Genomic DNA, 27,174 nt, shown 5'->3' on the forward strand with positions numbered 1-27,174 from the left:
TGTCACAGTGTGTGTGTGTGTGTGTGTGTGTGTGTGTGTGTGTGTGTGTGCACTTTCCACAGCGTTATCCTGTGTGCGAGGGCGTGCGAGCATCCACGCATAACAGTGTGGAGAGGAGCAGATGCATGAACCCTGCTGCACGATTCCTTGATGCTCCTTACGGTGGCGTGGAAAACCCTTAGATTAGCAACGGCGAGCTGGAGCCAGGCGGAGGCTGGCAGGGAGGGACGCAGCCTTCGCATTCATCTTCCTCAGCTGCAGCTGCCTGCCAGCAGCCAGAGAGAGAGAGAGCTGCGACTCAGTGAGGTTAATGGCTAGTTCTTCTTCTTCTTTCCACGTGATGCCACTTTTTGTAGGTGTGCTTCTCTGTTGTTTATTTAGCTGTCAGTCAGAATCAGAAAGTCGGACAGCGGTGATCAAATCGTGGAACTGATGTGATCTCACACTGATTCTGACATTTCCACTGGAGGCGGAACACTTGAGTTAAAGCAGAATGGTGAAAGTCAGATTTCCCCTGCTGTCAACGGGCTGTCAGCCATTCTTCCTTTATAGCCAATCACAATATAATATAGATATTTGAAAGTAAGACAGCTCCTTGACTTTTTAAATACTTGTTTTTGTATTAAACCTTCTAAAGCAAAAGGAGTGATGCGAGGTCAGCTGAGCTTATGTCATGTATATCTACTAAAGCCTTTTATGTCCCAGACTCTGGAAAAACTACAAATATGAAGAATGTGTCAATAAACTGATGACTGAATGGTCACCTAATGGCAGTTTAAAATCAAATCAAATAATCAAAATATTTTTTGGTGTGGAAAAATAATTGTTACGGCAAAGATTAAAGATCCTAGTAGATTTTTAAAGATCATAAAATACAATGCATAAAAAAGCAAATACAATGTTTATAAATAATACAGAAAAAAATTACTGAACTACTGTAAATGGTAGGCTAGAATATATTGTTTAATATACTCTGATAAAGAAAAATGGTGTGGGAGGGGTAGGCACACACTTTAAAAAAAACATCACATTTACCCAATTATTTAGGAATGATTCTATAGATTTATGAATAACTAAATATTGAGTACTTCCAATCCTAATTTATTCATGTCAGCTTGATCTGATATTAAAGTTTGTTTGATTATTTGAAATAGTTAAGTTTGACAAAAAAATTTAAAACAAGGGGACAGATACCTTTTTACAGGTCGGGTTGTGACATTTCATATGGAAAGAAGGGCTTAAGGAAGGTTCATAAAGCTGGCCCTTCTTGAAGTGGAAATTAGCTGGAAGCTGAAGTCAGTGTCAGTGTGAAACCTGTTGTTTTCTTGCTTTTGTAAAGGTCAAAACTCTTCCTCATATTTCCTGTCCTTTGTGGTTGAATTCTAGTTGACTGTACTTCACATTTGGCTTTTTATTTTTTTGCAACTTGCCTTATTTTTGCAGCCTTTGTTTAAATTATTTTAATTGCATACTTTCTGATCTCCTCACATCACTCTGATCTGTCCTTTAATCACTCACTGTCCTGCTGTTCACCAAAGATGAAGGAATTAAACTTTGCGTTTCTGTGCCAGCTCGACACAAATTAAATTGACTCTATGCCGCTCCTTTCATAAGATATTTGATTCAAAGATTTTGGTTCATTCATTCATATTTTTTGGGAAGTTAACTACAACAAACATTTGTCCCCCGACCTTTTACCTTGACTGTTTGAATGTCAGGACATTCCAAAAATAACCTTAAACCCACCGTAGCTCTCATCTTAAAGGTTAAAGATTTCTCACACAGTCCAGGAGCTGCATTTACTCCGCTCATAGGTTGCTCACCAGTGCATGCTAAACTTTATGTTCTGAAACACTGTAGGTTTCTTTTAAACCTCTTAAACACTGATACACATGAACCCATCATGTGCTTATAATACTTTGAGAATATCTCATTGCAAATATCTAAATAAGATAGCAATAAAATAAAATAAAAAAATAAGCTTACTCAACACAAGACAATAAAAAAACAAATACATTTCTGCAAAATAATTGACTTTTTTTTAAAGAATCTGGAAATATATGTAAATAATAATATAATATAATAATAGTTCCATTGTCTATACCCGCTTCTCCATGCAATGTCATGGGGGCAATAATAATAATGGCTTTGTTTGATTTTCCATGTTTACCCTTCTAATAAATATTAACCATACAGTTTAAAAGATGTTTAACCTTTTTCTAAAAATGAGTACATGTGCTAAACTGCTCTCCCATAAAATCTAAATGTTATGAAATAAAAGGGATTTTATGAAACATTAGGTCATGTCTTTGAAGTATGAGTTTCACTTTAGATGAACTTTGTGTTTATTATGTGGAATTCACAGTGTTCTGCCATCACATCGCCCGGTAGGATAGGCTACTGGTAATGTAAGTTTTTTTTATTATTTTTTTTTAATAATAAAGCATACGCTGACCATCTGGGAACAAAGTTTTAGTGCTCTATAAGTGCCCCCTAGTGGGGCATCCCACATCAGTTTCAACCATCCATGACTTCCTGGTAACCAAAGCGTCTGCATAGCATAGTGATAAATGAGGTGATGCTATTAATGTCATGTCTGCAATATAAGGTGTTGTAGTAGTGGTGCATGTTTGCTGTTTACATGATAAGAGCTCAATGGGCAACATTTTGTCCTGAAATAAAACTCTAAAGCAGGCTGTTTTTCTGTTGATCTAATCGTGTGTACTATTGGGTTATATACATAGGAAAGCCATGTGGGAGCAGCATTTTCCTTAGACATTACTGCTAATAAACAAACAGCTGATAAATACCCACAACAGTATGACAGGGACATTAAGACCTCAGTGGGATGATATAAAACCTGGTTTATAGTCAACGTATCCGCAAAGTCCACAGGACCACTTTAAGTCATTTGGCTACGCCCCTCCACGCGGTCAAAAGTTTTTGCTCATCTAGAAAAATTCCTAATTACGCAAACAGTCCAGTGTGGAAAACATGCCATATGAGCAAGAGCGCCTTCTGGTGGAGGTTCGTAAACGTACACATCTTTATGATTCAGCCCAAAAATATCTCCGTGATCAACAGATTGTTAACAGTTCCTAAAGAAAATTGCACTCACTCTTGGAAGTGTTATGAAAATATATAATCATTTATATGATAATAGAGCATTTTAAAGTTATACAGATTTAACCTTTAACACAGTAACCTGGGATGGGGAGTTCTTTGCAGAACAATGACTGCATTCAGGCTTCAGTAAATGGTGCCAGGCGCAGAACATCTCGGGTGTTATTTATGAAGGTTTGTAGATTAGTTAACGGTTTTTAAAACTTTTCCATGGCCCTGAAGGTTATCTTATCCAAGAAACAGGCGAGGGCCGTTACTTACATCTAACGGCCGAACTGTCAGGGAACACATATCTGCTGGAGATTGGATGTCTCCAGAGGGGGGGTTAGCCCAACCCCTCAGGAGTCCTGGAAGGGTTAAAAAGACATGTTTGGGATCGTACGATGAGAAAACAAAGGTCAAAAGACATGTTTGGGATCGTACGATGAGAAAACAATTTGCAATTGCGTTGAAGGCACGTCGGGATGGGTGAGACAGGCCGTGGTAAAATGGAGTAGGAACGGACCCGTAGTCTTAGCAGAAGAAAGGAAGAGGCTTTAAAATGTTGGACACAGCTGTTGTCTACTTTTACGTGTCGTGGGGTGTGGTATGCTTGGCGTAAGAACACAGCGCTGCCCTCTAGATTCTAGGAGAATAGAGCTACTTTGGAGGAAAAGCATAGCATACAAGCTGCAGACGTGTCTGCATGTCTCAATTCAGCACGGAAAGTATATGCGTCAAACACAAACCAGCCTTAATTCAAGCTTCAGATGATAAAACACATGTTATCAAAAAGCCATGAGACTGATTTGATTTTAGAGGCATGGATATCAAAGTCATTCAAAGCAGCTGATGGAGGCTTGGAGCTTGTCAGACACATGAACATTATTTTGTTCTCTCCTTTTCCTCTCCTCTACTTGTCTCACCTTTTCTCATTTTTAGCATCTTGTCTCATCTTTTTCTCTTCCTTTTTTTCTCTTCTACCTTCCCGTTTTTGTGTCCATTAAACGTGAAATAGTCCCAGAATAAAATCTAATAAAGCTTTTTGCATATATAAATCAAGTGGAGCACTATGGCGAAAGCAGTAATGATCCACCTGTGAAAGTAAATCTGTTGGGCTCTCTTTGGCAATAAGACAGCAATTCCTAATGCTACACTGCCAGAAGGAACATGTAAAAAAAAATATAATAGATTTTATTGAAAAGGAATGATTAATGGTAACAGTGCCAAAATGGACATTTTGATGCATTAACATCTCCATTAACCACCTAAATCTGTTCGCCTTCTGCCTCACTAAACAGGAGGTGATGTGCATCAAATTTTGAAATTTGACCTGCCACATCCAGCTGAGAAACTGCCGACATTGAATGTCAGCTGCTGAGTAACAGCACTTTTCTGAAATGCAACGCATTTGAGGCCCCAGGACTTTCAAACATTACAAAAAGCACAGAAGAAACATCTCAAATGCTGGATGTGACATTCCACCATCCATACGGAAAATGCAGAAGAAAGACAAACACCTTACCTACAATCCATCAATCTGAATCTAACCTGTTTCACCTCACACAACTCTATCTATCAGCTCTGATGAGCTTATTTACCTTTAATTCTTTCATCCCATTTCTGTCTGTCTACTCCGGATCTCCTGTGTTCATTTATTGCTCACAACTGACACCCTTCTAGCCCCATTCGCTGCTGCACAGCATGCCTTAAATTGCTGGCTTCCTTTTCCATTTTCATTCACAATCCATTTCATCTCTGCAGCCTTTCTTTGTCTTCATCCACCGATTTAATCCAAGCCATCACCCATCCAGTCAAATATTCCAAAAACAGTATGCCACTTCCACTTTAGCCTATTATGCCGTTTTATTAGAAGGCTTTCACTGAGAACCTTGGATTATGATCTAGAAGATGTTGTCTGCGTGGGTTGAAACACAAGGGGATAGAAAAACTATACAGTGTCCTTTGCTTTTTATTCTTTCATAAGCAAATGGTGAATGATACACTTCTGTTTTAACTTTCACACCTTAAGGCACACACAGCCCACACCCTGCTGTTAAGCACCATAAGCAGGATTACATAAGTATGATAACTACTGAAGAGGAGGCAGAGGTAGCAAGGGGATATTAGCTTCTTTGGAGACTGGAGGTGGATGAGGCAGGAGATACCCAGTGCAACATCTTGCTTGGTTGGCTTCCCATGACTGGCTCAGTATCAGCCCACCATCAGCCTGGGGAGGGAGAGATGGAGAGGCGGCGATTGTGGGACAGATAAGAAGGAGGCAGAAGAGAGGAAAGGGACTAAGACCGAAGGCTAATCAGTGAAAGAAACTGTGAGATAGATGCTGGAAAAAGGTTAGAGGGAGAGAGGGGAGCCAAGAAATGTTTTATCCCTCTGGCCATAGTCCTGACAAAGCAAGGATAGAGATGTCAGGCCACATCCTGTCCACAGAGGGAAAGGGAGGGGAGCTGGGATCAAGCAGCAGACAATTAGACTTCAAACCACGAGCCCTTAGCCCACTGCGTTTGTGCCTTTCTCTGTGTCTAGCTTGTTCCTTTGTCTCTATTTACATCACTCAACCCCCCCCCCCCATTCTGTGTTGAGCCTCCTCACAGCTATCCAGTATCACCACTTGATTCTCCTCAGTTTCCCAAAGCTTCCCTGAGGCCGATCAAGTGTCACTTGTTGGACTGCAAAGGGACTGAATACGCTGCCGACACTGCAAGGTCACAGAGCTCACTTCCATCAGAGGAAACCTAAAACCTTCCATTTGCTTCTTTCTGTCCCTCTTTCTCCCATTTGCAGCCAAAGCACCCCGAGTGCTGCCGACGCAAAGTCACACAACTGTCCTCACTTTTCACAAATCATACACATTTTCCCAGCTTTGATGGCCGCCGAAGATACCATTTCTCTGGCATCTTGCTGAGAGCATGCTAAATAGTAATGCTGACCTTTCAAGGACAAACAAAACAGAAATCTCTTTTCTCTGCCGTTTCTTGGAAGAAAACTCTTGTCTGTCCCATTGTTTTGAAGACAAGCAGAGATAATTGTTAATCTCGGCGTTTCAGTGGATTCGGAAGGCTGAGCAGTTGATCCAAAAACAATGCGGTAATTTCAGACATTTTTCATTTTAAACTGCCATGAAACAAACACCACTCACCATTTATTTCAGCGTTTCTTCCACTCTCTTTCAAGCTGGGTAAACAGTTTTCCAAGTAAACTCCATTGTGATAACAACTGTCAGCCACACTGAGCTGTGGAGGCTTGTCCCAGCACAGACAGGGGGTCTGCATAATGCCACAGGGTCTGCTAGACGTGCTGGAGGCCAAGCAGTCTTCCAGCCACTGGCACAGCATCTGACAGGCCGCCATGCTTGGATTGCGCTTCCCCACCACCAGGTATTCTGTTTTAAAATCCTCATCACCATTTTGGATGGCCATGCCTGCCCGAGGAGGGCCCTTCCTCATTTGCAGGAACTGCTTTCCACCTTCCAGGAACGCCACAGGGACAGAGGTGTCGCACAGCCGCACAATCTCATCAAAACTCTCCATGCCCAGGTAGGTGCGTGTGGTCTCCAAGAAGGACTCATACTGGAAAGTGCGCAGCTGAAAAGGCTCGCAGCCCCCCGTGGGTTTGGTCACCTTGATGAATATAGTGTATCTTCGTGGATCTGGGTTCTGCAGGGTCCAGGAACAAGGCACAGTGGAGAACACTGACGATGATAAAAAGAATCCAAAGAAACGGTTCTGCACTAAGGTGGAGCAGGAGTCTGACTCAGGGCCTGAGGGGGCTGCATGACAGCAACCCCTCATCAGTAAAAAAGCCACAAACAGCAACAGAAGTGCAGGAAAAGGCCATCCTGATTGGCCAGGAATCAGAAAAAAGGTTTTCATGATTTACAGTTCAGAGAGATGAGGCGGTGTCAAAGGTGAGTCAATGGGGTCTGGCTCTTGATGAGTCAACTCCCCTGGTTTGCAATAAAAAAATACATAGAAAACGGAGGAGAAGGGAAGACAGTGATGAGAGGGGGGGGAATCCGGTTCTTCTCAAAGATCCAGCAATAGACCCATAAGTCCGTTAGTCAACCCTGAGGTTTCAAGAACCTGTGAAAATGGAGAGACAAGATACAGATTAGATTTAGGATCCGATCAGACAACACAACAGGATTACACTGATTACATTTATCTTTACAATAGAGCATCTCTATCTGCTTCTATTGTTTGGGCTGCTTTCTCAGAATAACTTCCTTGACTTGAGCTCTGCAGAACACTGCAAGGTAGAATACAGACAGATGGAGGGAGGGAGGGAGGGAGCAATTTAACTCAGTTTTTCTTCATTATGTAAGTTAAGATTGGTCTTTTCCTGAGAGACGACTGTTTTCCCCACGTCTGCTCCCACACCTCATCTGGCAGCAAAATCGTTTGTCCAATTAGGAGACTAATAATTACAAAAAAGCAACACCTGCAACCATTCATTACTGATCTTACTCTACTGTGATCAGTGCTGCCTTTGTTTTTGTTTTATTAAACACAGACACGTCAGCTGATTACCTTTAAAGTGAATGTCAACAACGAAAGCTTTATTTTCCTATGTTGGCCTGTTGCTTCTATTAAACATTACAAAATAAAGTCTTAATTAGGAGTATTATTCCAGTCAAAGAATTTCAGTTGAAATAAAAAGTAGTTTACTTTAGGAAAACTATTTAAACTGACTTGCTCTCAGAAAAAAAACATATTTATTTCAACTGAATGATTCCAATTGGTTGCATTTAGAGAAAATTATCATCAGTAGATCTGAAAAACAAAAACGATTGAAAAGCCTAGCTTGTCATCTGCACAGAGAGTAGGATGGAAGAGATGTAAAAGAAAATCTCCAAAGGTCACGATCAGAGACCTGCAGCAAAGTGACAGATCCTGGGGTTACCAAGTTACCTAGCAACCGTTACATCCTTTCTACACACCACATCAGAAAAATGGCCTTTCTGTCCAACCATCACAAACATAAACATGGGGTTTGCTGAACTACACTGGGACTTTGATCTGATAAGGGAAAGATTGAGCTTTTCTGGGTGCTACTGTAGTTGTCAATTCATCAATAATTTGTTTGAATGAACATTTTCAAAACATTTTTGTGGTATTTGTAAATACTTGATATTAATTGTGTGTTCCAAGAGGGTTATTTCCATTTTAAACCGTTTTTGTCTTTGGTTCTGAAGTGTTGTAGCTGGTTGGACCTTAATTAGTGCGGCACAAAGCACGTTTGTGTAACGTAGCTGCAGCCATTGACATGACATGCTGCATGCTATAGGTAGATGCCCCATGGAGTGGCGCTGCCTAATGGAGCTGACGTTTCAGCGCGGCCGCCATCTTGGATGGGTCTCTCACGCGCTCCCAGTGCGTTTATTTGTACTGAAGAAGCTCTTTGTCCAACCAATAAATGATACCTCCCTGAGCTTTTACTTGATTTTCACACGATTTGGTTTGTTACAAACGGCAGAGATGTGGTTATGATGCAGGATGCTGTTACACATAAAACAACATGTTTCAATACTGAAATGCGTTGTTTAAACAACATATTTCATGCATTTATGCTCTTCAACCGACAGACACATGGCCTATTAATGTATTAATATGTGATTTTAATATTAAAATACTTTGTTTTATGCTATTTAACAAAGACAGACATATGTTATGGCATGTAATTCAATATGTCAATAAATACATGGTTTCATGCTGAAATGCTTTGTTTTATGCTCTTAAACAAAGAAACATGTGATTTCCAAATTAATATGTATAAATTAATACATTTTATATTTCATTAAAGAAACAAGTTGGACTGTTAATTTAAATGTATTTCACTCTCTAACATGTACGATCCTGAGCCTTCTCTACACTACAATACAATCATTTCTTCATATTTCTTCATGCATACACAGTTTTTTTTAAAGGCCTGGAAAAGTGTTCTTTAAGATTTCCAGGTCATTCCAGGGTCTGACACTACCCGGCTTGAAACCTTTGAACAACAACTGTTTTGCACAGCTTTTGCATGTGCTGGTACTCTGTAACTCCACAGTACTTAATTTGAAAACATGATTCAGCTTTAGTTTGTGAAATACAGTAATAAAAAAGCATAACATTATGGTCCATCTGTTGGGTTTCTGCATTGCTCTCACCAAGTAAAAACTCATCTTCAGAACCAATCTCAGCCCACAATGGTAATCTGCATCGCATGATCTACTTTCAGTGGTTATCGCTGGTTACTGCAACCGTAAAATGTAGAAAATACGGTAAAGTTGCTACCATCTGCGTTTATTCCCATCAGCTCCTATGCCAGCATTGAGTAGGAGAGACCCATCCAATATGGTGGTGACACAGGATGAGCTCCAGCACATACTGAGGTGTCTACGTATCTGAGGTCTGTTGTTATGCTAACAATTCTAAAAGTTATTCTAATGTTTTAAATTAATATAAAATGTAATATTTAACCAGTACTAAGTAGTTTAAACCTTACTGTGGATTCAGTTGAGGAGACTAATGTAACTTTTATGACATTTGTCTGAGATTTTCCCCTTTAACTGTTGTCTTTAATCTGCTACAGCGAGGAGCTGTAAGAGAGCATGTCACTGCCAGCAAATTAAGTGCCCCATGTTACTGTGTTCTAGGAATAAAACTTAGCAGATCCTGATCCTTGGTGTGATGATCATTATTGACCCCTTATTCACTGTATATGCTTTGACAGGGGTGAGGGTGAGAGTGGAATTAATTATTGTCATTTCCAATATTTTCAATGGGGAAATTCTCAATCCACATTTTCAAGGTACAAACTGCCTGTCAATTTAAACTACAGAGGATCTATTGCATAAATTTTACATCATTTTTGAGTCATGTATAATGTCAAACTTTATGGTGGTGCTAAGAAAAACATTACTGTAGAATTTTTTTTAAACCATTGGGTTCAAGGGCAGTGCATAAAAATCGATAAAAAGATTAATAATGATGTTTATAAAAACGATATTCTGGCTTTCAATATCAATATACCTCCATACCCCTAGGGGGCATTATAACAGCATGCCATTACTGTTCACAGCGAGGAAGAGCAAGTGAGATTAATCTAAAATCAGACGTTTGGGCACATTTTTGGTTTCTGTGATACGTTTAATGCATTGAACCAAATGCACTTTATTTTCCTGTTAATATATCAGTGTTCAATAAATTGAACATAAATATAATATTTGGCTGGTTTTGTTGATTGAATGACTTTGAGCATTAATTTGAAAGTAATAAATATCGATATTGGAGTCAAATCAAATCAAGCTGAGCTATATTGAGAATCGTATTGTATCGTGAGCTATTAATCGAGAATCGTATCGAATTGGCTCATCCTAGATGATACCCAGCCCTAGTTGAAAGAGTATGACAATATTATTATTGTGTTATTTAAAGCAAAATGAATACGTAGTAGGCAATTCCGTAGCAATTTGGTAAAACTAAAATAATAAAAGTCTTCTGTATTGCAAAACACTCTACAAGGGAACATTTTCAAGAAGGGTCAACATCCTTGATGGAAGTATCCAGCTTGGATTCTGGAACAAATATGTGGAAAACCAGATCTTAAAAACTGTGAATAGGGCCCTAGTTCAGCAGCAGCCAGGCTCAGCTTCTGTGACTCTGGTCAGTTTGAATCCTGTTTTCTTTGGTGATCAACTATAGTCAGCAGGGCAGGCCGACAGATTCTTGACTTGTCAGCTTCAGTTTGGTTCTTAAAAAAAGAGAAACATTTGAGCTTTTTAAAACAGAAATGTGAGGCAGGTCCTGTTGTTATTTGACATAGTCAATAATTCCTGAACTACGGTTCACAGCAGAGCTAAACCAAGAAGAAAAATAACAGGGGGAGGTAAGGTCCTACTGACTCCACGTCTTCATCAGTCTACACCTTAGTCGTTAAAGTTGCCCCAAGCTGTCTGCTGCTGTATCAATTTTTACCCGTAGTCAATATCAATATCAAGCATCACTCCTTTGTTTTCTTTACATTTCCTGGTGACTAAAATAATAACTCATAGGATGAACAGCTGCTTTCAAGCCCTGCCACTGATAAATAATGATAAATAATAAAAACAGTGTATAGCAACTTTGACAGTCTGCCATGTACTCCTTTCCTTCTAATGAACAGCAGTTCAGTGCAGGTGACTCCAACACTCCCTGGCCATCTGAACAACATAACCTCTTTAAAATAACTAGCAATGCTTTTTTTGAATTGGAAATATGTTGTGAATTTTCAAAAGCCTTTACTCTGGCAAAGTCGCAATATCCAATATCTTTTTTGAGCAAATATTTTTTCTTCCACTTCATTGAGTCATCATTAATTAGCCTGAGTCATATTCTATCCTATTTCACCTTAGTTCATCTGACTTCATCCTGGCAGCTTGCTTGCTTTCAGAAAAGGCAATTGGGAAACACTGCCTTGTCTTCATCACCAGGAAACAGCCAGTAATAAAGTAATAAATAGAGTCGTGCGTTAGAAGACAAACACAAAAGGCTGTAGTTTTACCTTGACATCTCCACCATACTCGCTGAGCCCACACCATATCCTCCTTCCCATCTCTGTCTTTGAAGGAGTCCTATCATCCCACATTAGATAACCCTCACTCACTATTATCCCTTCACGCTATGTCCCAATACCAGACCTGAAACACTCAAACACACACCGTCACCCAACCGTCCCATATTGATCTTTGTATTTGAGAAGCTAACAGATACACAGCACACATGAAACAGACCTACTTGGAAAGTGAGAAGGATCAGTTTTGAGGCCCCCTGCTAACGAAAGAAATGGTGAATAAAAAGTACTTTATAATTTTGGACATATTTTCCCAATCAATGACCACCTTTTTAACATGATATCACCTATTTAATCAAGTCTAAGTTTTAGGTACAAATAAGAAAGAAATCTTTATTTCTCATTGTAATTCCCTACAAAATGTGCCTTCTGCATTTAACCAATCCCTTCACCTGTGGGGTTTGAACCAGCATTGTAAGAGTGCAAGCACACTGCTCTGACCTCCACAACCCCAGGAAAGACTCTAGAATTCAAGTCTACAACAGAAAACAGAGCATTATTAGATTATTTTAATATATAATTAAAATAGAATACAATTTTAATATATAATATAATTTTAACAAATGGTTTCATTTGTGAAGATTACTAATTCATTATCACTATGCCCAAGTTGGATTCCATAACCATGGCACAAATAAGAAATCACTACTCTTCAGGTTCTCTGACAGTTCTCTGAAAAAAGCATAGAATGAGAGACACACAATAACAGAGCAACTGTTTTTGGTGTGATCTAATTCTTCTAACATTTATGTTTTGGACTTTTGCTTTTATCTTATTGACATTAGGACAGCAAAAAAAAAAAAAAAAAAAAAAAAAAAAAAAAAATAGAACTATATATGAGCCAGTCAAAGCTGGACCAGTATATTACACAGATCTGTGTAATGTATTTGTAATATATTTGTTAAAATGTTGCAGGAGATTTTTAAGTCTCTTTTCAAAGTGTTAGTTTTTCTAAAAATATTGTCAAGTCCCTTTAACTATTTTTACTTGCTGTATAGAGTCTTGACTTGGATTTATTGTTACACTTCTTTTGCTAAATCCTGCAATCCCATGTCTGAGAGAAACTACAGTTTACCAAAAGACTTTTACAAATCTAGACATTTCTGATTTTTCTGCCTTTATTTAAACAAGTGGTCTATGTTTAATGGGACAATTTTGCTCAAATGAGAGTCAGACTTTTAGTTTTGCACTTTTTTTAATCAGCTAAAACACAATTAATGCAACTTTATTGGAACTAACTTATGCCCATTCTTCAAATTAATCTCACATGATCTGTTTTGTCTCATGATTTAAATTTACTACCACCAAAAATACCAACAATACTACTACTACTACTAATAATAATAATAATAAATTAAAGCTGAATATTTTTCTTGAAGACATCCCTTGTCCATATGCTTAGAAAAACAAATAAATAATTACAACACACAAACACAAAGGGACAGGTTGCATCAGCCAGCAACCTAGGAGCGTAAATCCATGTAAACACACCCAACAGGCTCACAGTGAGTCAGTCACAACAATGGCTCAATCACAGTGAAACAACAGTCCCCATACTGAGACACACAGGGAGACACCAAGACAAAAAGAGCATTGATGAGAAAATGATAGAGTCACATGGCATATCACTTGTCACATCAGCAGCACAGGGATTGCTGACTGATTAGCAGTGTAACTCGGGGATCTGATACAATGCTGCGGCACTAACAAAACAAGAACGAGAAAAGACATGCCTGACAGACATGCATTTCTCTTCTCTTAAACATTAAACCCATCAGTGTATTCCTGCCTCATTCGTTTTTTCACTTGCATTAAAATGTGCCAAGGAGAATATTCCCATTCAGTGAGGAATATTAATCACGTCGACCAATAAGATGAGGAGGGCAACGGAAAAGCAGAATTGACAATAAGGAGCAATGCGTGAAGATTAGGGTGACTTTGAACTGACATTTTCTGCCCAATACAAGGCTTTAGTACAGCATCATGTTTGACTACAGACACATGATCAGCATTATTCTAGCAAATACAAGCTATCTCAGTGTGACAGACGTTCTTCAGTTTGTTCAATGGTGTGACTACAGTTTTATCAAAAATATCACAAAAGAAACGGGAAAGCAGCTAGAGAGCCCTCAATGTACTATTTCTTAGAGAGGATTAAATGTCAAGTTACTAAAGCAGAAAAAATTGTTCAAGAAATAATCCGAAGGAATCCGGGTGTTTGATTTAACTTCCAGGATTATGCTTCCTAAGATCATAGTAGTAGGTTTCCTCTTCTTCTCACCTGATGCTAGAACTGCATGGTGTTGAGGCGTGTCATGACAAATAATGATGCAGCAGTGCCAAACTGAAATGTTCATGTCACCTTCTGTTGAACTTTGCCTGATGTATAACAGCCTTTAGAAAATCATGTCGTCGTTCATCTCTGTTTGAAGCAGGTTTTCCAGCTCAAAGCTTCACCTAATGAAAACATACAATCATTGACCTAATTAATTTGAATTCATGATAAACAAAATCTACATTTTATGTGCATATGAATTTTAAGTTTAAAACCATTTATTAACAAATGCAGAATCTTTACTTCAAAATAACTCCCAAGTCTGTCGTAACATTGCGTTCCTATTAATATGTATTTTGGCGGTAACAGAAAGATCACAAGTAGCTTGGTTCTGTAATGCTGAGACAGACAATAACCCTATATTTGAGTCAGACACGGTGGTGTGCTTAAAAGGTTTATAAAAAAATAAAAGAGAAAACAAAAACTGGATTTAGCCAGGCAAATGTCCAGAAAGGAGCAGGAGCAGGGCTGAGAGCAGTCTGCACACAGTGGGACAATGACAGGCTGAATGGACAGAGACAGGAGACTGGATCTGTGAGACGGTATAACAAACAGCCGTTTGTTAAGTCTAAGAAGAAACACCCTAACTTTTCACTTGTGCACTTTAACTTGCATATTTAGCACTTAAGAAATAGTTATACACAATTGATTTTATAAGTGTTTTATAAGTATCGATTATTGTCTTTTCCTTTTTCCTTTTTGAAATATTACCGGATACGCTTTACACTTCCTGCATCTGACTTCCTGTCTGGCTCATCTGGTTTTTAGAAATGGACACATTTTGCTCCATCATCCATCACAAATAGACTTGATCCGTATTTTTGACGGACAACAGGGGAGGGTTGAGTAGGAGGGCGCCATGAAACCTGTGTAAATGCCCTATTGACCAGAATGGCTTTTATTTGTGACACAACAGAGAATGCATGCATGAAAGAGTATGTGTGAATTTGGCGTTAAAGTCACATAATTTCCTCCTGATGTTGTGTAGCCTTCAGTCCAACTCATACTCCCTCCACTTCTGTTTACAAAAGAATCGGTTCACCTACTGATAACGTCTTCTTCCCAATGATATTACCAACCCAGACGGACCTGCCTGTCCATTCTCCTCCCATCCTTTTCATCTATTCCTCTGAACCTCTTGGCCCTCTGCAGTAGCCCCCTTCCTTAACATCTTCAAAGAGACATACCGGTAAGTCTGTGTTTCAGTTAAATTCAGAAATTTTCCAGGAACATTGGCTCTACATGATATTAACTTTTCATTCCTCCTCAGAATCACATCAGTGCTCTTTCAATAAACAAAACACCACCCACTTCCTGAAAAAAAGAATTCAACATTCAAACTGCTCTACTTGCATCTCTTGCTCAGCATTTGGAGTCTGTTTTTACTATTCAATATGATTTTTCCCCTTGATAGTGCCATCAGTGCAAACAGGTGTTTTGATAGTATAATTCTTCCTAGTTAGGAATGCCAATATCCCAACAAACATTACAAATAACAGAGGGCTCTTTTCACAGCAAACGACAGCCATTTCTGAAAATGTGAACCCATCTGACTGCAACAAAACCTGTGATGCTTTGAAATTAAACAGATAATTATCTGTCTCTGCTGATGAATGTCTTTGCAGCGATAAATGTCAAACCCTTTCTAATAAACATAAGGAAGACATTTCACGCATCCACCCCTCTAAACACACACAAACACATACACACACTTACTGCTTTACATCAAAGTCATCTCCTTACTAGTAAAATTAGCAAAACAATTCTCGCTCAGCTGCAAGTACAAGAACACACACACACACACACACACACACACACACACACACACACACACACACTATTATAACCCTACAAAATGTGAATATTGAAACCCCTTTATTTCTTGGTTTTTAGATTTTGTGGCACTGGTGCCTTTTATCCAAAGGACCCTGACAGGAAACTGGGGGAAGACCAATAAGCAGTCTTTTGCTTGAACCCACCCAGGGTTTAACATTTATTCTGGGTGGTTGAACCTACAATTAATAGCCTACGTTCCTACGGATAATTTTGGCATGCAGCTCATGAAAACCCAAAAACCCGGACTGTATGCCAAAATCATCCATATTAAGACAATATAAGACCTGGAATATTTCAGTTAGCGTGCAATGAATCTAAAATATATGAATGTTCAAGTTTTATCACTACATTATGGAAAATAATGAACTTTATCACAATATGCTCCGTGTTTGTTGCGTCTAAGAACAGAACTTTTTTTTTTCTAAATGCCATACACTAGCTGTGCTAATGCTAAATGCTAACACCATGATGTGTGAGAGCAACTTGAAAAACTCAGTAAAGATAATATATTTGTAACAGTGGAATAGTAAACACCCCGGATAATATTAGCTAACGCAATCTGTCTAAACGTTAGCCAAATGGACATAGTGAGCCCAATGACGGGTTCTGTCAGTCTGAATTCCCTTTTGCAGCATATAATACTCCGTTCTACTGCGTGTCAAAATATTAATCAGCTGAAGCAACGAAACAAACCAGTATGCCCTTTCCATTGTACCAAAATGGATAAGAAACCCCAGCAGCCTACCCTGCTGCTGTAGTTGATCACTAAAGAAAATATAATAGAAAATTACCAGGAAGGCAGACATTTCACAGGACTGCTGCTGAAAACATTTGCATGGGCCAGATATTTGTCTACACTGTAAACATTGTCATGGACTGATGTTGGTGAACCCAAAGTACAGCTGCACACAGAGTCACGATTAAGGAGTTTATTTAAAAGGATGAATTGTGGCAGGAGAAACAGATGAACAGTACCAGACTTGAGCAGGTGAATTACGGCAGCAGGAACAGGCAGCTGAGGATGAGCAGGAGGTTGATGAGAGAAGCTCAAAGCGAGCAAATCTGCCGGTAAAAACCAAGGAACCACCAGGGCTGGCAGAGCAGGCGTTTGGGACTGCGTGTAAACCGGTAGCCCAGCAGCGAGGAGACACGGGCACTTGGCAGAACACGGTGAAGGTGAACGAGGCAGCGTGAGAGAGCGAGAGTGAGGAGACGTTCCGGCGGTGATGAGTTGACTGAGGAGGGTTTATGTAGGCTGGTGGACAGGTGGACTGAGTCAACTTAATTAGGAGCAACAGGTGAAGACGATCTAGGGTAGGAAGATGGCTGGAGGTAACTGGGCTCGATGAACAATGGCTGAGGGGAGACAGAAGTCCGGAAAAACGTTCAAACAAAAACCCACACTGTGACAAAAATGTGTTTTGTATACACCAGATCCATGTTGGCTTTGAAACACAATTTATTTTAGTATAGAATGATTCCTGATTTGTCCTTCAGTAGTAATTTTAATTTGTATCATCAGCAGTGGCGGGGATGGCCCATAGGGGGCGCTCGGGCGCTGCCCTCCCTAAATGTGGAGGGGAAAAGTCAAAATATATTTAGATTTTAAAAGTATTATTAATGTCAGTTTTTACTTAATAGTACGTGGCTACATGTAATATGAATTATTAAAACACTTCTACTAATTGACTCTATCAATTGACTCTCATTTAACAGTGCATTTCCACCAACAGAAGGTATCATTTCTCTTCTTCTACACTTGTGGGGCTGTCACTGAAGGAGCCCCACAAGTGTAGCGAAATAACCAATCGTATACGGTTGCTAGGGAAAATTTATAAATATTTGGCCAATCAGCATCGCCAAAATGAATGGCTTTGGGGCTCCTGGAGTCTTTGACCCTGCTACACAGTGATAGGTGTATAGACCAGTTCATGCGTGACGTCCCAAGCTACATCCGGGTCCCGCTGGTAGGCAAAAACAGAACTGTTTTCGCTTACCACCGTGACAAAATGGGTGAATTAGAGCGTACTTTTAGTTTATTTTTGGAATCTAAACAATGCCTACGACTTGTTGTGCTCCCGGTTGCACACAGAGGCATTCCAAATCGTTGGATGTACTTTTCTTTCGTTTACCGAAGGACAAAGAAAGAAGAAAGAAATGGATAATTTCAATGAAAAGCATGCAGGCAGACAATCCCAATCGACTGTGGGAGCCATCATACCATGACAGAGTTTGCAGTTTACACTTCATCTCCGATAAATACAACTTAATTTTGCACTGGTCATTGTTCTACTTAAATAATTATATAAATAAATAATTAGGATATATATTTATATGTACATGTTCAATTTATGCAAACCCTGTGGTATGAGTCTGTGAAAAGGATTAATAAGACAAAAACATCAAAATAATCCTTTGTGAACAATGTTTTTTTTAATTAATTAAATACTTATTGTGGAATCGTAGTAATTTTTAAACTTTTAATTTAAATGCATGTACTGGGTTAGGCAGGAAAATCTATTGGCCAGCCCCACCAAGATTTTTTTTCACCAGCCGCCACTGATCATCAGCAAAATAACAAGCTAATGGAATACCACCGTGACACACAAATGATAAACACTTATAATAAAATAATTACATGACTGAATCAAAGGTTCATACTTCCATAAAGGATATCGCCACTTCTACTATTGTTGCTATCTGGTCTAAAGTTTTGCCAAACAGGGAGGTGTCACTTATGTGAATTATTTCATACTTACTGGTTGTATTGAAGTTAACATTTTGTCATATAGTTATAAACCATATTTTTTTAACTTTAAACTAGAGAGAACCCTTTGCCTTCAGAAATTGGTTGCTGATGTATCAAATATGGTACTGGCTATTTTTCTAAGGATTGGTGTCAAGTTTAAAATTTTAGTATCATGACAACCCTATTCCTGAGTCAAACATTACTCTACAGAATAGAACAGCAGAAAGGACAATATTCTGCGCTTTAGGGCCATTATTACTAAATTATGGTGGTATTTATTTCTTTTTAGCTCTTCCTTGAGACATTAGTCTTTATAGTCCTCACTATTCAACAGAAGAGTCTGGGTCTGGAGACCGGCACTTCCCTGACTGCACTGTGTCAAATGTGAAGTTTGGTGTAGAAGGGATTATGGTAGGGGGCTTTTTTTACAGGAGTGGGCTAGGTCCCTTAGTTTTAGTCTTACTGCTCTAACTGCGTTTTGAAATAAAGATCATTTTAAATGAGTGTTTCTGCAAATGGAAAATCCATTTATCATATAACAATTTGCATCATATACCAATTTGTACTATTTTAGCAGCTGTAGTAATAGCTGTTACATTTCTTTTAGTATTTTTTGCATTTATTATATTTCTATGCTGTATTACAATCACGTTCATCACTTTCCCAATCTTACTGGCTCATGCCTGTAATGCACCTTTAAAGTTGTAAACATGTCTCCGGTCATGGATATAACTGCTCATATGATTTGGAGAGCGATGCAGACCCAGGCACTACAGGGGTTGTCTGTTGTCATAAAGTCAAGTAGGGTTGTGATTTATTTTGCTGAAAAAAATCCCAGCAGCATTCATGTGAGGATATTTTCACAGCTGCCCTTCAATCGGCTTTGCTTTACATTAAGACACTAATACATTAAAGACTAGAGTTAGAAGCCATCTAACCATATCGAGTCATATATTTACTGCTGCTGTAGAAATTGTCTCACTATTTTAGATTTTTTACTTTAGTGGCACGCTGCCTTTACTTAAGATTTTACTTAAGAATTGAGCAAAATTCAGATTTGTGTTTCTTTTATTGCATTGTCAACATATACTGTCCAACATTTACAATCCAATTAATACATGATATTGTATAATATTTAATTAACAGTGTCCACTCTCAAAATGCCATATAACTTTTTCAGACTGCTGCAGAGTGGGACATTCAGAGACGAGATGGCTCACTATTACAGTAACTTAAAAGGCAATTGCCTCATTGCATCTCCTTCTTGTCTATCAAATTTATTAAGGTGTCTTGGTCTAGATAAATGTGTGGGACGGAGCGACCATTCAACCAACGACGTTATCCTCCCTGAGCAACTAGTGGAGCAGAAAAATTGTGATGCTGTCAGTGTGCATCAGTCAAAGCCCATAGCGCACACACTGCAGACAGCAAACAGACGTCAGCACTGTTTCCAACACTTGAGCTCATAAAGCCCCATGAGTGTAATTGAACATGTCTATTATTAGGTTTACTGTACAGACTGTTTACTCCATCAGTTAAATGCTGCTCTGTCCACAAGTCAGAGAACAAAGCAGAAGTACGGTGACAGAGAGCAGTCATTCCAACGAGCAATGGATTTGTTCAAGTGGATGAAGTGTTGAACAAAACCATCATTGGATTTTACTGAGATAAGACTTTGCAACATATGTAACCCCGGATTACAGTGCTGCTGCATGCAGAGCGCAGATCACAAGTGGTTTGACAAACACATTAAGATCCCTTGCTTTGTAGGATTCTCACACCGTGCTCTGCCCACAGCCATGACAAAAGGCAGAGCAAGATTAGAGTCAAGATGCATGTGACGATGCGTGTCTGTCCTAGTGTGTGTGTGTGTGTATGTGTGTGTGTGTGTGTGTGTGTGTGTGTGTTATTTTCTCTTCCTAATGCCCATATCTCTCAGTGGGGATGTTACTGATGGCAATGTGATGGTCGTTTTTTCCACTTGCGCCATAAGTCTCTGCATAATGGCCGCTTTGTTCTACAACCTAATCGCATTAATATGAAAGCCAATTGCTTTGGATGGCAAATCAAATCATGCTAGATTGCATTCAAATGAAAATGAGTTAATCAGAAAAGCTATGTGTTTGCACAAAGGAAAGGGGATTAAAACTGAAGGAGAACATCATATACAACTGACTGCATTTAAATGCCATTTCCGCTCTGCTCCATCCAGCTGTAAAATAGTTTGCTCAAACCTTTGAAAGCCTTCAAAACGCAAACTCATTGTGTTTGCATGAGATGGTTAAAAGACACATTCTCAATTCCTTTCTTTATGATTGAAATATCTAGTCACAGGAAGCAAATAAAACATGTAGAATTTGTTGAGCTCTGCGTAAATGTATTTTTCTAAGCAACATGATCCTACAGTCTATTATGTCAAGACTGCTGCAGCCCTCATTTAGTGACAGTGTTCATCATGCTTCACCAGTGGAGCATCAGTTTTGATTATAAATCTCTCTGAAGGATGTTCCAATAATTGGTACAAGTGCATCCACCCCCATACTGATGACCTACTGCACAGGCACAGGAGGGAACTATCATGTATAATTAAACCTTATAGTGTCTGCTATGGTGCTCATTTACATCGACTTTCCTGGTTGAGACAGATAAACAGCAACCAAGGAGAAAACATTAAACCAGTGTACTTGTGCCAAAAACTCCAGAAGCAAGCCTATCTCACCAACTCAGGAGAGGACATAAACAAGTTAACAGGAGGGCAACCAACTGTCTTTGGTTCTTTACAATTATTTGTTGGTACCATAAAGTGCTCTACCTTAGATTTAAGATTTTTTTTTTTATTAATTTACTAAAATTTACCAGTGTATAAAATGATGCATTCATAGTAGTCACCTTAGGACCATAGCCTCTAGAACCGCTTTTGCTCATCACTTTTGGTGACCTTTCAGTATAAAAGCTTCAAAACACAGTTATAGTATCATACATGTTATATAGCTTTTAAGCATTTGAACCTGTTGGCAACAATGCTTAGATTTGAACAGATTAAAGAAACTGATAACAAAAGATTCCCTGTGTATATTAAATACTGTGGGGGGTTGACAACAAATTCAAAAAGTAGACAAAGGCAGACCTGTGTAGATCCCAAATCTCTGTTATGCCAGAGACATTTCTGTTTCTGTGGCATGATTAACTTTAAAATACTTCCAGGCTCAAATACAGAAAACTCCCTGCAAGGAATGTTAAAACATTTCTTTGCTGTTGACAGCGCTGTACTGAGATTAACTGATTCAGTTAAAAACATCCCTTTAACTTAATTTCGGTGTTCCTGTTTCCTCAGTGGACAAGAAAAGTGAGTTGCTATTAAGCGGGAGCAGATGACAATGTATGTTGCCTATTTATCATTAACAGTTTATGTGAGTAAATTGACATGATGAGTCTGTTTATGCCAGATGAATATTACTAATCACTTACCAATGTAAACATATGCCCAATTATACACACATGCAGACACACCCACACACCGATAATGAGTCAATAAAACAGCCACTGTGAAAATGATCTCAGAGGATAAAGTGGTCACACTTCAGACACACAGACGCCTTGGTGTTTAATCCTGATGACTGTTGGCAATAGTCAGCCCTGCATTAATGACAGTCTGAACCTAAACAACACTGGTATAACTCAAATCCTCTACTTGCAAGTGTTTTTTTGTTTGTTTTTTTTACATTGAGCTTTATTGTAAATCAGTATAACCATACATTTTTAGGAATTAGATCCTCTATATCTTACAGATTTTATTTATTTATTTTTTCAATGAGTGGCCATTATTTATTAGTAGTTGGACAGAAAGTAGCGGAGAGAGGGGGAAGAGATGAAATAAACAGCCCGGGGCCGGGCGTCAAACCCAGAACAGTTGCGTTGAGGACTACAGCCTCAGCATACGGTGTGGCAGCTCTACGATTGGCCCTCATGACTCATCAGAAATATCAATTTCCCGTGAGTATGTCTACTAGAGAACTAAAGTATGAGTGTTAGGAAAACTAACAGTGGAATCACAGAGCTTGTGTGTGTGTGTGTGTGTGTGAGTGTGTGTGTGTGTGTGGGGGGGGGGGGGATTTTCAGTGTGTCCTGACACCATTATGTGTCAAAGCACTCGTGGCAGCATGAAAAAGCCCGTGAGAACTAAGCTGTGTTGAGTTAGAAGTGATTCTGGCTGGATTCTTCCTCAGACTATTTAAATGCTAAAATTAGATTTTTACAGCTTGTGTTCCTGTATCTACTTTGAATAGAGAATAAATGACAGTTATGCACTTGAAGATGATGGAGGATGCCTCACAGACACAATAACGATTCAAAACTGCTCTTTTAACCAAGATATACTGTAACTAAGATGTAACATCACGGCTAAATAAATCCTTATTCATCTTGTTTAGAGAATTACTATGCAAGGGTAGGTTGTGAAAGATTTTGATGCTTGCTTTTAGAATATCTGACTTTGTCATCTTATTTAGATCTTACATCGTGTCTACATATGTCTCTTTTTCGTGCACACACCAGACTCAGTTACTATCAAGATGTTTTTAAATGCTTCTTGTTTTGACAGAGAGGGCTCCTTTTTTACCATAACGCATCACTTCATTGTAATTATTTCCCAGGAAATATTTACAGTGGAAGAATGACTACATCATTGTTAGGTTCCGTGTTGGACAGTAGACATTTTTGTTGTATTTAGCAGCTGCTGGAGCTACAGTGTGTCATCTCCTCAAAGCAACACAGTGCAAACCAAACTGAATTAAAATATTCGCCATAATCTGTGGCATACGCTATCTAATATTATTGCTAATAGCTTTAGTGCAAACATTCGGAGTTTTGAGGTTTCACAAATGTCATTGTTTAATCCTTACGATTCCTCATGGATCGCTGCGCTGATGTCCATTAATTTCGTACTGGGCCCCCCAGAACATACAGGGAAGCGATCAAGTAAGGGCTGCAAAGATGGGAAACTCACCAAAGAGTGCATCTACGTTGTTTGTGTGATAATTCAAGTAATACAAAAAAAAAACAATGGCCGACGTAGAAATACCAAGCACGGACTGCTTTACACATTTCCTCAGATGGTTGTGCACAGTGGATTACTCCAACAGTAGACTATTGCAGAAAAAGTGTAGTCTATCATAAGCCTGGCTAAGGGTAATTTGTTTCATTTTAAATGTTTTTTGTATATACCAGCAACAGTGATGCCAAAGATGGGCAACATACGAGCAACATAAAAGGGGCCATGCTCCAATGGTACAGAGGTAGTGAGCACAACACATGTGCGGAGGCCTTGGTCCTCGATGGTGCTGACCCGGGTTTGATTCTGGTCTGTCCTTTGTTGCATGCCCCCCCCCACCCTAATTTGAAAAAAATAAGTCACTAGAGCCAGAAAAAGATAAAAGAACAGTAACATCAAAAGGTCAATAACGCTCCTATCTTCTTTAGTAGTAAACTTTGCACACAACATAAGCTAATGCTAGCTGTTATTAGCTTGACAATAACAGACGGCCCAATGATGGGGTTCTGTTTGCTTGACTTCCCCTTTGAGCTGCGCAGTTCTTCACCACACCACTCTCTGTGCATTCCACCCTCTTCCACATTTTTTATGTACACCGCCCTCCTCCATCCACACAACAACAACCCCCACCCCCCCCCCCCCAGCCAGTTTTCTGGGGGAAACCCTGCAGTGCCTACAGAGAGAGGCAGCTAATCATTTGAAGGACTGCACACTTCTTCAGACTCTTCTTCAATGATGTTATCACTTAATGTTGTATGGTTGGCAGTGAGCAAGATTTTGGTGCAGAAGCTAGAGAGTTTGCCCTGCGATTTGCAGGTTGCCAGTTTGATCCCCGGCTCCTTCCGTCTCAGTCGTTGTGTCCTTGAGCAAATGGCCTGCTGGTCAGGGGGCCCGGTGGCACGATGTATGGCAGCCTCTTCTCCAGCGCAGCTCTGTCTACTAGTATAATATAGCTCACCACCATCAGGGTGTGAATGACTGATTGTAGTGTAAAGTGCTTTGGGTTGTCGGACTAGTTAAAGTGCTTTACCATCTATATCTAACTCAGTCACTATACCCATCTTGGCCTCTTCAAACAACGATTTCCCATGGTGGAATAGTAATGTAAGAATATTATACAAATATATACAATCAAATCTGACAGAGGACACAGCAACAACAAAAAACAATGATTTAGAGTAAATGTCAAAATGTATTATGGTTTATTTCTAAATTACTATAGTAGAAGAGGAGCTTTGCTTATGTGACATTACTGTAAAAATGTGAGTTGAAATGATGAACCTTTCACATTGATTGATTGAATGCATCCAGGGAAGTCGGAATTACAAGTTGTTAATATAAACAGCAGAGACTGAGAACAGTTTGGTCTTAAGCAACAATTCAATGATTATTCCCCAAATCTCCATCACATTACTGCTTTCAGTCTTTTTCAAAAGACATTTGGAACATTTTAAACCTCGCAAGACTGCCACCAAAGGTCCCCGAGCAAGACCCTTAGCCCCATATTGCTCCCCAGGCACCACTAAGTGTTGGCAGCCCACTGCTCCCTAAGGGATGGGTTAAATGCAGACAAAATTCCCCTCAGTGGGACTGTAAAGGGAAATATTTATTTTTTATTACTTATTTATCTATTTCTAGGCTTTCATTCAAATTCCACAAGCCACCCCATTAACTGTTCTAAACTCTGAATAACTGACAGACTGACAAAAAATAAAAATAAAATCAGGATGTAGCAAGAGAACAGCTGTTTCTAAATCAAAAAGGACCTGTGGACTCCCATTCTGCTTTTACTGAAGCTTGCAGAAACAAAAATATTGCTCTTCCCATCATTTTTCTCCTGAGGAAATCCTTTTCTTCATGGTAGAACTAGGAGGCTTTTGTGATAACATTTGTGGGTTTATGTAAGTCTTTGGTAAAAATGTGATAACCAAGTTCCAGTATGGGACATGGTTTTTTCTATTCACCTTAAATATTGATCTAATGTTACACCGCATAGATTTTGAGACTTAAAACATGTGGAAATATCAACTCTACATCTTAGACAGGTTAACATCTCAATAGCAGTTTCTTAATTTTCCAAAGATTGGGAGAATGAACTGATCAGCTTTATCTACTCTATTGGTACAGACTACAGTGGAGGTAAAATTATTATTTAGTTTAGCTTTGGTCTTGTGTTTTATATGCTGTTAATTCACTGAGAGAATATTAGTTATATGTTTTTTAAGCAGTAACTCTTGGTTTAAGGTTGAGAAGTTGTTCAGGGATGGAAAGATCTTTATGCTTGCTATAGATCATTTTATTCTTTGGGTTTCAATTACCCTCTGGGTTCCAGGGTTTATGGTCATTTCTAACTAATTTTGACTTTATGTTCATACTTTCCAATGGAAAATAGTGCTTTTGTCCTATGTGTTTTTTTTTTTTTTTCAGCACAACCACAATTGTGTGAATTTATACTTATTTTTTCATCTGGACATACTGTAGTTGTATACTGGGGCTTAGGTCACACAACAACATAAAATCTAAGTTGACAAAAAATATTTTTTCCACTTGTGAAACTCCTAAACATGTAAGGAACTGTTTTTATGCCAATATGTATTGTTAATTTCTAAAACGTATGTACAAATATAGCCAGGCCAGCTGACAGCTTTGCCAGGACCTTTTTAGCCCCCACCTTTGAGGCGCACTCCCGAATCTCTCATTTCATTGACAAATTAGACAAGAGATGTGCCATTTTTAATTAGAAAAATATGGTCACTTTCTGCCAAGCTGCACTGCTAAGCATTAGCTGCATAGCTTCTTATGTTGCTCTGGATGGGAATTATTCTCTTGCAATTCCTGTCCTGCTGCACTTGTTTCAGTCACATCCACAGATTTTTTTTATTGACTCATAAAATCCCTCAAGGTTCTGCTTCCATGTTCTCTTAATATATTTTCTTTCCGGTGCACCAGACTTCTGAAAACCGGACATTGCAATATTTTACTTGATCAGCTAAATTAACTTCAAGTTGCAGTCAAAACTAGCCTTAAAGGCCAAACCCTTATTGTGTTGGGCTGCGCCTGCTTGGAAACGCCCATCTCATAATGCGAGATAAGGGCATTTGATGCGCCAATGTCCATAAAGTGCAGCAACAAAGTCCTGCCTGTCCCAGAGGTGATAGGACCTTGCAGTTTTTCAGCACCGCCCATTACTCTGCCTAGATCTCCTAGTGGCCGACTCCACACCTGCCAAACCTTCATCTTTCTCATCATGTCCCTCCTCATCTTTGTCAATTTCTAAGATGAATGATTGATCCACCACATAATTGTCAAATTTCTCACTATCTACGTCTGACTCAAGCTGCAACTCTCTCTCATCTAGACTAGCTCTATAAGGAGCTTCACTGATGTCTGTTAATTCAGTCTATGCATTATCCTTTACATATAAAACCAAAACCTTAAACTACATACAAATTAAAAAATGAATGTCACAAATCCCTCAAATATCAA

At 39.0% G+C, this 27,174-nt stretch overlaps 1 protein-coding gene across 9 annotated transcripts in view; it reads right to left on the reverse strand.

The window, feature by feature from the left end:
• Positions 1–27,174, reverse strand: part of adgrb1a (adhesion G protein-coupled receptor B1a) — a 234,214-nt gene that overhangs the window by 168,353 nt on the left and 38,687 nt on the right. For all 9 annotated transcript variants that reach the window (XM_036128777.1, XM_036128809.1, XM_036128803.1 and 6 more), the window contains exon 2: positions 6,263–7,205. In XM_036128777.1, the coding sequence (XP_035984670.1) occupies positions 6,263–6,995 (733 nt within the window). In that variant the 5' untranslated portion in view covers positions 6,996–7,205. The remainder of the gene's footprint in view (positions 1–6,262; positions 7,206–27,174) is intronic.

This window comes from Fundulus heteroclitus, chromosome 3, assembly GCF_011125445.2.
Source record: "Fundulus heteroclitus isolate FHET01 chromosome 3, MU-UCD_Fhet_4.1, whole genome shotgun sequence".
Classification (NCBI taxonomy): domain Eukaryota; kingdom Metazoa; phylum Chordata; class Actinopteri; order Cyprinodontiformes; family Fundulidae; genus Fundulus; species Fundulus heteroclitus.